At 46.0% G+C, this 12,816-nt stretch overlaps 2 protein-coding genes across 7 annotated transcripts in view; one reads left to right on the top strand and one right to left on the bottom strand.

Moving 5' to 3' along the window:
- Positions 1-2: 2 nt before the first annotated feature.
- SYCE1 (synaptonemal complex central element protein 1) lies at positions 3-5,028 on the top strand. Its single transcript, XM_081823244.1, has 12 exons — positions 3-24; positions 632-691; positions 1,009-1,083; positions 1,703-1,750; positions 2,001-2,055; positions 2,755-2,844; positions 3,104-3,167; positions 3,962-4,028; positions 4,106-4,229; positions 4,304-4,414; positions 4,570-4,657; positions 4,891-5,028. Exons 1-12 carry the CDS (start codon positions 3-5, stop codon positions 4,966-4,968), a joined length of 882 nt encoding a protein of 293 aa, XP_081679370.1. The 3' UTR covers positions 4,969-5,028.
- An 876-nt stretch (positions 5,029-5,904) lies between these two features.
- The window catches only part of LOC102745329 (zinc finger protein 717), a 21,939-nt gene continuing 15,027 nt past the window's right edge, over positions 5,905-12,816 (bottom strand). For 4 of the 6 annotated variants that reach the window (XM_081823240.1, XM_081823241.1, XM_081823239.1 and 1 more), the window contains 3 exons: positions 11,424-11,550; positions 11,082-11,174; positions 5,905-8,899 (listed from right to left, as the gene is read on the bottom strand). In XM_081823240.1, the coding sequence (XP_081679366.1) occupies positions 7,101-8,899; positions 11,082-11,174; positions 11,424-11,550 (2,019 nt within the window). In that variant the 3' untranslated portion in view covers positions 5,905-7,100. Of the gene's footprint in view, positions 8,900-11,081; positions 11,175-11,423; positions 11,586-12,816 lie in introns of all 6 variants that reach the window. The other 2 variants (XM_081823243.1, XM_081823242.1) reach the window with 2 other exon arrangements.

Here is a 12,816-nt window from a genome sequence, read left to right as displayed (position 1 = left end):
AAATGGTGAAGAAGTTGCAGAAAGGTCTCATGTCTCCTCTGTAACAGGCATAGCCTGAGCTTTGGGATAAGGCAGAAGTGGATTCAGTTCCAGGCCTCACAATTCACAACCTTGGGAAATTAACTCATTTGCTCTCTCTTTTTTTAAAACTTAATTCTTTGAAGCAAAAATACAGCGCCATGATTCAAAGTTGAATTATGAGGGGATGGAAGGCGAGAAATTTTCCCAAAACCCCCTTGCTAACCACCTATTTGGCCCTAACTGTATTCAGTTAAATCCAGGTTTTTACCTTCACCTCCCTTCCCTCCACCTTAGCTCTGCTGCTCTCTGCTTGCTTACCAGCCTCCTTCCAGCCACATTCCCACCTCAGGGCAGGCCTTTACACTGACTACCTCCCACCCCACCCAGGAACTGCCCTCCCCATGATTTGGGGCCCTTAAGAGGTCTTCCCATATCTGAAGAGCATGCCCCACTCCTTCACTCTTTAATTCCTTGCTACAATTACTACAGCCTGACTCAGTATCTCTATTTTTTTCCTTGTCTCCCCTACCCAGAATGAGAGTCCCTGTAGGGCCCCCAACTCCCTCTACCTGCCCTGTCATCTCCACTCAACTTCCTTTCCTTCCTGCAGCGGGAAGCCTAGAGCCCAGGGTTGAAGTCCTGATTAATCGGATTAATGAGGTTCAGCAAGGTGAGCTCCAGGACCAGCTACATGATTTGCAGGGCTCCTTGTTAAAAGATTACTGAGTAGTTCATGACAGCAGCAGCAGATCATTAAAACCAAGGATGGGTCCATGTAAATGCAACTGCTATAGTCACGTGTCCATGAACCTGGTGGTGCTATCAACTGAGCCCAACAAGAAAGGCTTGTGTTCTGGAAGCCTGGTTTCTTGCTTTAAAATCTGTCCCCCAACCCAGATTTCCTGGAAGACAAATGAAAAATGTCACTGTTTGCAAGGAATAATGCAGTTGGAGGCTGCACTGACATTGTTCTGCTTTTTGGCACAGCAAAAAAGAAAGCCAGTGAGGAGCTGGGAGAGGCCCGGACTGTTTGGGAGGCCCTGCAGAGGGAAATGGACTCATGTAAGCAAGCTGGGGGTCACCCAGAGGTCTTCAGTGTCATACCTTCCTGAACTCAATATTCTGGACACTTAGCATTTTTGCTGTGGCCAAGGGCTCCTACCCCCTCTCCAACATCAGGTCCTGCCAATCTCCCACTCTGTGGGTAGGAGTGTTCCCAAAGTACTCTCCAAGCATACTTCCACCTCAGGGTTTTTGATAGGCTGTTCTTCCCCCAGGTAGTACAGGTTCCTATTGCCACACATCCTCATCAGCTCTTACCTTGAATGTCCCCTTCTCAGATAAACCTCCCCCAAGTCATCCCATCTAAAGACAGCACCCTGTCCCCACCTGATCACATTCCCCTTACTGCTTGTGTTTCTTCATGTGATGTGTTTTTTTTCTCTCCTCCATGTAAACACACTGGCCGCCTGCAGGATCTTCACAGTCACCCTGTATCAACCCCAGGGCCCTTTGCTGCTTACAGGGAGTGTGGGCTCAAGAGGGGAGGGGGCTCAACTCAAGGGGTCCACATCTGGGATTGGGGTAGAGCTATCCCAAACTGCCTGTGCGTGAGGGGCAAATGCACTCCCTGAGGGTGCAGTGATGCACAGAGGCCTGAATGTGTTACTGTGTTTTCCAGTGAGTGGAGAGAAAGTACGCCTGAAAGAGATCTTGAACAAAAAGCAAGGTAACTGCAACTACTCTGTCTCCAGACTTTTGCCCTTGTCACCCTGCGGAGGCCAATCTTTCCATAGCAGCTGAAGCCCTTTGGAACCTGACTTAGCTTGCATCCCTCCTGTGGCTTCCACCACACTTGCAGTAAATGACAAAGTGCTATCAGGTGTCCACAAGACCACACGTGATCTGACCCTATTATCAATGCCCAATCTTGATGCTTTGATGGGTTCTCACGGGGCCCTTGGCTCCTCTCCCTGCAGAGACCCTAAGGATCCTCAGGCTCCACTGCCAGGAGAAGGAAAGTGAGGCACAGAGGTAAGAGCTTCCATCTGGGACTTGCTCTGCCCTTCCCCTTCATAGTGGTGGAAAGGTGAAAGAGGGAAAATCAGTCCTGGACCCACAGATCACAGTGTCTCCCTCTGAAAAAAGGAGAGGCCAGATGCATGTCTTCCCACCTTGGCCCCAACAGTACGCAGTACTGTTAACGGTACTCTGACTCACTGGGATAATCATTCATTTGCTAGAATATCAAATGCTTTCAGCTGTTATTTATTTTATGCCTGTCACTCTTCATAAAATCAGCTCCTTGGTCTCTGTTCACTCTCTTATCCCTTCATTTAGGCATCAAGGCACCCAGTGTCTCTCCATTCATCTACTATCTTTCCATCCACCTCAATATTTGTGAATCCATCTCTCCACTTCCTGAACCTTGATTTAACTCATTTTGTGACCAGAGTCCCCAAGCCCACCAACATTAGAACTACATGGGAAATTTGGATGAGACTGATATGTTAGTGTGTGCTTGTGCACCTGTGTCTGTCCATGTTGATCTTCCTGATTTCACAACAGTATTTCCAGGGTACACATGCTCATGCCCCCCCATGAAGTTATTAGAGAAGGGCCTTGATCTGCAAAGCCAGAACAGACCCCAAGAGAAGGCAGAAGCCCCACCCCAGCCCTGTCCTGGGGAGACATTCAGAGAATATGACTGACAGCTGCCTTGCCTCTTCCCAGGAAGCAGACCATGCTGCAGGAGTGCAAGGAGCGAATTTCTGCCCTGAACTCCCAGATTGAGGAAGAGAAGAACAAACAGAGGCAACTGAGGTAAAGCCCAGTGTCCAATACCAGGCAGGGGGGGCGATGTGCTGGGATGGGTTGTGGGTGCGGGTAATATTGGGGATGGGGATTAGAAGAGGAGCTGGCTGGGCTGATCTTGAAGGGTCAAGGTGGTGAAAGTACTTCCTGCAGAGCAAAGAACACGGGCAAGCCTCCCAAGGTCTGTGCATGAAGACCCCTGGCCTGGACCAAGGTGAGGAGGAATGTCTCAGCCCATGGCCCCTCATCTTGAATGGTTGGTCCACAGGTTGGATTTTGAGGAACAGCTGGAGGATCTGATGGGCCAGCACAAGGACCTCTGGAAGTTCCATGTGAGTCACTCAAAGCCATTCCTCCCACCTTCCAAATCTTCCCTGGAAGTCCCAGGCCCAAAGCTCAGGGTCACACTGCAAGCCTCCTCCCTCTCACCTGCCACACCCAGCTCCTGAGCCAGCCCTGGTGGTCATACATCAAGATGGCCCTCAGCTCAGTCCCTACACACCACCGTCACTGCCACCCAGTGTCGTCCTCTTCTGCTGGTCCTGCCCATCCATCCCTGCTGCTCCCCCCTGGCCCTTCAGTGGCCAGGAGGAACCCCGATGAACCAAGGAGAGGTTATCCATAAGGAAGATCCGTGGATATGTTTGCAGCCGTGACGGCACAGGGCAGATAGTGGGAAACCAAGGATCCCAGGTGCCAAATAAAAGGGGCAGAGAGAATCAATGTTAGGATGGAGGAGCTCAGTGAGAACACCACACAAAGGGAAGAGGAGCTGCAGTTCAGGTCTGGTGACTGATTCTCCAGGGAACAGTTCTGATTTGTAATGTTTTCAGGATCCCCTATAATAAATACTTGCCTCAGACCTGATTTCAAAGCTTGCAAAATTCATGAACCACCTCATGAGCCTCTCAAGTGCAGCATCACAGGTATCTGGGGTGAGACAGTTCCCTGGGGAGAGAAAATGGCCAGTACAAAGGCCCTGAAGCTGGCACATGCCTTGTGCGCCCAGAGACCCAGAGTAGTAGGAAGTGAGGCATGCTGAGTAGAGACCAGATCCAGGTAGGCTTCTCTGAGGTGCAAGGGAGAGCCTGGGACACATGGACAGGCCTCCTCTCTACCTACTCAGAGGCCAGAGCAGATGGCCCGGGAGATTGGCACCCTGGACAGCAGCAAGGAGCAACTGCTCAAGGAAGGTGAGGCCTGGAGAATGGGAAGGCCCTGCCCTGTCCTGTCCTGCCCTGCCCTGCTCATCTGTCCCTTCCTGCTGCAGAGAAGCTTGTGGAGGCGAAGCTGGAGGATGTGAAGCATCGCCTGTGTTCCCAATTTGGGGCTGATGGCTGCTCGACCATTGCTGAGGGGCTCTTTCTGCGCAGCCAGGAGGCCGCAGCTGCAGTGTAAGATAAGGATGGTGGGGACAGGGAATGGGGTGGAGGGAGGGAGCCACCACTGCTGATGGCCCTACCCTCAGGCATCTGTTTGAAGAGGAGAACAGGAAGGCCCAGGAGCTCCTGGAGGCTGCTGCACATCACCATGAGCAGCTGCAGCAGAAGTGCCAGCAGCTGCAGCAGAAGAGGCAGAGGTGGGCATGGAGGCCCTGCCCCCAGTACCCAAGGGGAAGGTGGCTGAGGGCATCTCCACTCCCCTTTTGGCTTATCTCCTGGTCTCTTCACACCCTCTTGTCCCTTCCCCTCCCCTCCCCTCCCACACACTCCTACCCCACCCTTTTCTGTCCAGGCTTAAGGAGGAGCTGGAAAAGCTTGGGATGCAGATCCCTGCTCAAGCCCCAAGCAAACAAGAAGAAGGGGCTGGCCCAGGAGAACCTGTGAGTCCTGGAATGAGGTGGCAGGGAGCAGAGAATAGCTCATGGAAGGAGCAGGGTACAGGAAGGTGAGGAAGGGGAACCACAGTCCTCAGAGGATGGTCTGTTCTCACAGGGCACCACCAAGACAAAAGTGCAGAGGCTGGCAATGGTGGGGTGGCAAGGGGCAGGTTCCAGTGAGCTGTGGGCATAGGGATGCTTGGAGACTTCCCTCCTCAGACCCTGACCTCCCACAGGCCAGTCCCAAGCTCCTAGGAGTCATCGAGGAGAAAGACCCAGAGCTGCCCACCAAGCAAGGCCCTTTGCCCTCCTAGCCAAGGAGGATTCCCCCTGCCCTGCAGCATATTCCAAGAACTTCAAGAAATAAAAGCACTATTTCAGTACAACTGCCTCAGCTGAGTTTGTGCAGGGGTGGAAGGGTTTATCTGGCCCAAGACCCCTGACCCCCGAGACTTGGTAAAGCCTTGGCCACATTTCCTCTTGGCCTCAGCCAGAGTCCTGCGGCAGGACTCTGAGACTCACTCAAAAGTGCTTCCCTAACCTTATAGTCTCCGCTCTGCTCATTTCTAGGACTTATCACACAGTTCTGGGTCTCCAGGCAGAAGGATGCACATGCTGCAAACCCACGCTGTGATTGTTTCAATTCCTTATTCAGGCCTGGACTATACAGAATCCCAGAAATCCCCAAAATGAGGAGCAAGGTGCTGGGGTTCTCAGCCAGTCAATCCCTTGCCCACAGTCCCCACCAATTAGCTGAGAAAAAGAAACATAATTGGAGGCCAAGTATAGTTTGAGCTCTTGTGGGCACAAAATACAAAACCGAGACATGTGTCACTACAACACAGTATGTTAGAATTCCTCAGTATCCTGGGAGTCAATTCACCTAAAACTATTGTGTGCTTTTGAAGTATGAGCACTGTTTCTACGGAAGAACGGAAAAATAATGACCTGCAAAATTAGACACACTAGGCATCAACCTCCCAGTTTTCTGAGATGGGGTTAATCAGACCTGTGACATAAATGAACTGGTAACATCTTATCAAAATAACTCCTGTATCTCTGGAAAGTGGTATATTCCCCTGCATGACAATGGAAGCAGTTCAGCTAAGCCCATGATTAGAAATAATTTTGTAGCTTCATCTGGTTCACAATAAAGAAACGGGATTTATGATTACTTCAACAGATGAATAAAGCCTTCGGCAAAATCCAACACCTATTTGCGTAAAAAAAATAAATCTAGGAATAGAAGGTAACTTCTTTTATGCTTAGTGGTAAAGTGTTTGAAGCATTTCAGGTACATTCAAATATGAGTCACCATGTTAAAGTTCTGGACAGCGAAACAGGACCAGAGAAACAGGACTGGAACCTTCCCCCACCCCTGCTCACAACCACATGGATATCTGCCAAAGAAGAAGAAAGAAAATCCTTGCTGCTCAGCCTTGCAATCTCCCTCCAGGCTCTTTCCTTGGAAACCCAAAGATGTGTCAGCTGGAAAAGGAGAAATATAACCCCATCATCACAAAGTCAGGCAACCAAGGGTGGGTTCCTAGCTGAGACAAAAAACAAAAAACTTATAGCTGGTAGACTCACTTACCATAAGGTATAGGTAGAGACAGATGAGATAAAAGAAACTGTTCAGTCTTAAAGATCAATCTAGACAAAATACCAAGGAGCAAGGACTACCTAGGTTTGAAAATAAAACTGTTCCTCCTTCCCAGCTTCTCCAGGCAGGAAAAAAAGATCTCTAAAGTATGAAATGACTTTTGGCTAAAGATCACATTCAGGACACTATCAGCAAAATGGAGCCTCAGTAAATCTCAGACGAAGGATGTTACTAACCCTGAGACTCGAGTGTGCCCTATAAATCCTCACAATAGATAAATAGGGCTTCTACAAATCTTAGGGGCATTGTACACATTAAAGATATTTATAAGGTTTTACTTTATTCTCAGTGTTCAATGAGCTGTCTCTGGCCAATAAAGGCATTCCTGCATTTATTGAATTTCTTTCTTCCTATGATTTGATTTTTTTCCATCCATTGACTTGGGGGTGAACTCAGGTTCTTTCCTATGTGAATCTCCTACACAAGGACTGGTAACTTCTCAGAGAAGCCTATCTCAAATTCATAAAGCAAACTGGCTATAATGGACTCACAGTGTTGTAAATAGGTCACACACAGAAGGGTTCAACAGTGAATATTTCTCACTCAGATAAGTACAAGTGAAGATTTTTGCAGTAGAGTTTAGAAGATCTCTGCCCTCCCCAATCAATCCTTTCTGCCTTAAGTCACGGTTACCATCTAAGGCTCCAAAGACAAACCTGTGGGTAATCTGCACTTCAGGAGCACAAGGAATGAAAAATCAGCAAACGCAAGTAAGTTTTTTTGTGGCCAGACACGGAAATAATGGTCATAATTTGTGTTCATGATCTCTTGGCCATAGCTCAATTACACGCTTCCACCCACAGTAAAGGGAGGCTGAGACATGCAGCCTAACTGTGTGCCCAACACAAAGAGAAAGTGAGTTTTGGTATACATATAGCCAGTCTCTGCCCCACATGACTTCTCCCCAGTGTGAGTTCTCTGATGTTTGCTGAGGTGTGATTTCTGACAGAAGGTTTTCCCACATTCATTACACTCATAGGGTTTCTCTCCCGTGTGAGTTCTCTGGTGTACAGTCAGGGCTGACTTCTGGTAGAAAGTTTTCCTACATTCTTTACATCCATAGGGTTTCTCTCCTGTGTGAGTTCTCTGATGTCTATTGAGAGTTGACTTCTCACAAAAGGTTTTCCAACATTCATTACATTTATAAGGTTTCTCACCTGTGTGAGTTCTCTGGTGTACAGTGAGTTTTGATTTCTGGTAGAAAGTCTTCCCACATTCCTTACATTCATAGGGTTTCTCACCTGTGTGAAGTCTCAGATGCACAGTGAGCTTTGGCTTTACACAGAAAGATTTCCCACATTCGTTACATTTATAAGGTTTGTCTCTTGTGTGAGTTCTCTGATGTACGGTAAGAGCTGGGCGATGGCCAAAGGATTTTCCACATTCTTTACATTCATAAGGTCTCTCTCCTGTGTGAGTTCTCTGATGTGCAATGAGAATTGACTTCTTATGGAAGGTTTTACCACAATCATTGCATTCATGATGTGTCTCTCTATTGTGAATCCTTTGATGTACAGTGAGGGCTGACTTCTGGTAAAAGGATTTCCTACACTCATTACATTCATAGGGTTTCTCTCCTGTGTGTGTTCTCAGATGTACAGTGAGTTTGGTTTTCACAGAGAAGGATTTCCCACATTCATAACATTCATACGGCTTTTCTCCTGTGTGGGTTCTCTGATGAACAGTTAGGTGTGACTTATGGCAGAAAGATTTCTCACATTCGGTACATGCATAGGGTTTCTCCCCTGTATGAGTTCTCTGATGTATTGTAAGAACTGTTTTACTGATGAAGGTTTTCTCACACTCACTGCATTTATAGGGTTTCTCTCCTGTGTGTATTTTCTGATGTTTACTGAGATTAGACTTTTTGTAGAAAGTTTTGCCACATACATCACATTCAAAAGTTTTCTCTCCTAACTGAGTTCTTGAAAGTGGAGTGAGGTGTAATTTCTTGCAGAAATTATCCCCACTTTGAATAAGTTTACAGTGTTGCTTCTTGAAATCAGCTCTATGAAGATTCGACTGTGTTGGTTTTGCACGAAAGGTGTTCTCCCATTCCTTACATCTACAGTGATCCTCCCCTATGTGAGTTCTCTCTTGGGCAATGAGAGCTGACTTGTCACAGGCTCTCTGATATTCGTCATATGTATAGGTAGGCTCTCCCATGTGAGCACTGCTATGTGTAAAGAAGGTTGCCTCCTTGTTGAAGCCCTTCCCTTGCCCACCAAATTCAAAAGGTGGCTGCAAAATTCGATCCTTCTGATGAAAACTACAATGCTCGCCATACCTGAGGGGTTTCCCAGTTGTATTATGGTCCTCAGGCTTCTCTCCAGCATACATCTCATCAGGCTCACCAGGGAGAAACATGTTCTGACACACATTAAACTCCTCTGGCTTCATTCCTGAACAGTTTCCATTATTTATAATCAGGTTTGAAAGGTGGATTGCACTCAAATTAAATGGTTTTCCCAAGTTGGTTCTCTCCTTAGTTGACGTTTTGTTGTTGGCAAATCCAACTTGCCACACACGTCTGCTCTGATGCTCCTGGTGGGTCTCAATCAGGTCATCTGCAGTCTGGACATCTAAAATGAGACAAAGTAACCATATCTGTGAACCACATCTAAGCATTTCTTATGGAATGTTTGTGTAAGAATGAAGCAGTTTCTTTCCATCACAGTAGGATACGAATTGTGAAGAATCAATAATGGGTATGATTATGATAAAGATACGATTTTTCTTTCTAATGAATTGATGTAACAAATTACACTAGTAGATTCTCTAACATCAAATCATGGTTTTAGTTGTCAGTTTTGCTTTTTTAAGTTTCTTTTTTCCTTTTTGGATCCATGAGGAAATATTCGGTCACAATATTCACCTCTTCCCTAGCCACGGATTTTGGCTGAATTCTTTCATCTGCCATTTGTGTTCTTGTTCTGTTTCCTGTTTTCTCTCCTAATAACTGTGAGTTTCTTATACTTGGCCTTTTCTCATCACTCAGCTTTGAAGATGACAAGATCCTCCTGGATCGGCTACTTTAGGATGCAGTAGAGGACCATTTGTCTGTCACCTAAGTGGGGATATTGCTTAGGACAAGGATTTGCACCCACGTTTATTTTTTTACTCCTCTCTGAGGATTGGCTATGAGCACCTGTGGAGTTTCTCAAAGGCATCCTCTCTCCCTCTCCATGCTAGCCAAAGACAGCTTTCTGCTAATTCCTAATGAAATCCTACATCCCTGGCTTCTCACAACCATAACAGGTACAGGAAACTCTGGTTCATTGCTTTGTGCAACTCCTCCCTGCTAGTCTAAAAGATTTAGGTTGGGTGCCTGGGTGGCTCAGTTGGTTAGGCATCTGCCTTCAGCTCAGGTCATGATCCTGGGGTCCTGGGATCGAACCCTACATCAGGCCCCCTACTCAGCGGCGAGTCTGCTTTTCCCTCACCCTCTGTGATTGCTTTCGCTCTCACTCTCTCTCAAATAAAAAAAAATTTAAAAACTTTAAAAATTAAAAAAAGATTTAGGTTCCACAACCCAGACTATGCCCACCATCATTGAAAACCCTTTCTCGTTCCTACTTAGATTAAAAAAAAAAAAAACCCCTGGCATTCTCGCCCCACTTCATGATACAACAATCCCTACTTGGTAATTCACTGCTTCTGAAGACTTCTATCTTGCACTTCAGAGTTTCAGTTGTCTTTGAGTTCCACTGAAACTGGAGTCCCACACATTTCTCATTCTTTTTTCTTTTCTAACAATGATTTCCACAAGAGACGGTAAACATGCTAACTTCAGATTCCAATCCCAAAGTTTGAGTCCCCCAACCTGAAACTCTTCGTCCTATTAGCCCTGGACCCACAATCTCTAGTTTCTCATACCATGTCACAAACCACCTCTTTCCATGCTGAACAATTTGCTGGGTCCTCCTCAGTTTCATGATCTCTGATGTCGTAGTTCACGAGATTTCCACCAGGACTTCTTCTCTCATGTTCTTAGTAATTCCAGAGGCCACCTCCTCTAATCCTGGCAGTTTAGGGTTAATAATTTCCCAATTTACATCTCCAGTATGGTGATGGACATCTATCCCCCACTCTAGATTTTGTATGCACTCATCTATGACATGTGGAAATGGAAAGTAGTCATCTCAATTTAAGCTCTACCAATGTAAATACTTAATCGCCCTAAAGCTGCCTTCTCAGAACCCTTCAAATTATAATACACCACAATTTTCTCTCTTGTCCTCATTAAATATACTTCAGGGTTCTTACTTCACTACTTAACATATATGTTTGTTTCATTTTCCCTCTCAAGAAACTTCAAGTTCCATAAAAAGGACATTTTTTTGATTACTGTTGTTATCTGCACAAGAAAATGACCACTGCCTAGAATTTTCCAATTAACATACTGAAAGAATAAACAAATGTATGAATGCCTTAAAGCAAACAGTCCTTGAAAATGGACAAAAGGAAAACATTAAGAATCTAGAGAAAGTAATTAACAAAAAAAAACAAAAAAAATGCCAAGAGATACAGCTAGGGATTGGATTTTGGGTAAGTCTAAGAAAATAGAGGGTGATTAAAAAAAGAAGGGGACATTTGTGTGTGAGAGCCATATTTTGAGAGTGAAGAATGCATGAGTCTGACACATGCAGACTCACTGTCCTAAGGTCTGGACCTGGGAAAAGCACTGGAGAAAACAGCCCAGCACGGCCAACATCTGCTGTGCTCTCCTCTTCCCAGACCCCTGCCCAGTATGCACGGACTGACCTGGGAGGCTCTGGGTTGGGGCTTCCTCTACAGTCCATGGCTCTGCTCCTTGCTCCAACTTGACAATCACCTCAGGTTTGGTAATGCAGTGCCCTGTTGATCAGAAATAAAGTGGGACTTTTAACAAACAGCTTAAGTTTCAGGACCTTTGAAGAACGACAAGAGCACAGCTGCAAGAACTGTACAATGAAGGGCCAATGTGAACCTCTGATTAGAAGGGTGAACACTAACACTCTTCCAGGCCTCGAATCTTAAACCTAAGTAGCATTTAACTTCATAAACAGTTGCACATTTGCCAATGAAGAAAAAGCTGCTTACACTTACTAGGACACTTTCACTCACCCAATGACACCAGGCTACTGTACGTCTCCAGCATCACAACCCTGTACAGGGTCTGCTGAGCATCATCCAGGTCCTGCCACTCCTCCCAGGAGAAGTTCACAACCACGTCCTCAAATGACACCAACTCCTGTAATGACATGTGCCTCAATTCAAGGCATCAGCCTGGATCAGAACAGAGAGTCTAAGAGTTCATTCTTTTTTGTGTGTTTTGTCTTGTACAAAATACACCATGGTTTGTACTCTGTACTGTGGGGTAAAGAGATACCACAGTAGAAATTTCCTACCTCTGCGTTAATTCATTTGTTCCTAAAAATACTATTATAAAGTTTCTCTTATACCTTGAACTGTCCTTGTTGCTAGAGATGGAAAGACAAAATTCTGCTCCTCAGCATGTATGATCTGGTAATGGAGGCATATGTATGAAGACATACTTGAGGACGCCTGGGTGGCTCAGTTGGTTAAGCGACTGCCTTTGGCTCAGGTCATGATCCTGGAGTCCCGGGATCGAGTCCCGCATCGGGCTCCCTGCTCGGCCGGGAGTCTGCTTCTCCCTCTGACCCTCCCCCCTCTCATGTGCTCTCTCTCTCTCATTCTCTCTCTCAAATAAATAAATAAAATTTAAAATAAATAAAAAATAAAGATATACTTGAAATACTGCACTAGATAAACCAGGTTAAACACACGTTTAACATAGACTAGAGTAATAAAGGAGAAAACAGCTGTCCTTTGTACTATCCAGTTACACTTCACTGAAGAGCCAAACATGTCAGCTGTTCCATGTGAACCCCATGTTCTCACAAATATGAGGCTATAGCAGAAGTCACGAGAGCAAGACGAACACATTCTACATTAACGGAAGCACAAACAGTGCCATGTCGAAGTGACTGCTCCTGGGCTGTGGGGAGAGATAAAGGCAGTAAAGGTATTTAAGGAACTGATTATAGTGGTTCTGCAGTTAAATATTTGACCGAACTCCAAAAGAAGAAATGTGAGGTACTCAGATTGTCTTCTGTTTTTACAAATTAAAAGCATGTAAAAGGCATCCTAGTATTTCCTCCATATATCCCAAAGGGTTGCTTATATCTACCCCAGGGTAAGCACCTCCCACTTCCTACGCCACAGGGTGTAAATAGTGAGGGGCCCATAAAAAGAGGTAAGTTAGGTGACCAGATTTGCATTTTAATACTCATCCCCTATGGGCGCCTGGGTGGCTCAGTTGGTTAAGCGACTGCCTTCGGCTCAGGTCATGATCCTGGAGTCCCGGGATCGAGTCCCGCATCGGGCTCCCTGCTCGGCAGGGAGTCTGCTTCTCCCTCTGACCCTCCTCCCTCTCATGCTCTCTGTCTCTCATTCTCTCTGTCTCAAATAAATAAATAAAATCTTTAAAAAAAAA

This window comes from Leptonychotes weddellii, chromosome 6, assembly GCF_054177405.1.
Source record: "Leptonychotes weddellii isolate Sample4059 chromosome 6, ASM5417740v2, whole genome shotgun sequence".
Taxonomy (NCBI): Eukaryota; Metazoa; Chordata; class Mammalia; order Carnivora; family Phocidae; genus Leptonychotes; species Leptonychotes weddellii.
This window is presented reverse-complemented; position numbering and strand designations above follow the sequence as displayed.

Excerpts from the sequence above, each read along its gene's own strand:
- SYCE1 (XM_081823244.1), top strand. The coding sequence starts at position 3 with ATGGTGAAGAAGTTGCAGAAAG. Across the intron at positions 1,751-2,000 it reads GATCTTGAACAAAAAGCAAG|AGACCCTAAGGATCCTCAGG; the intron begins GTAACTGCAACT and ends CTCTCCCTGCAG. Across the intron at positions 4,230-4,303 it reads CAGGAGGCCGCAGCTGCAGT|GCATCTGTTTGAAGAGGAGA; the intron begins GTAAGATAAGGA and ends CCCTACCCTCAG.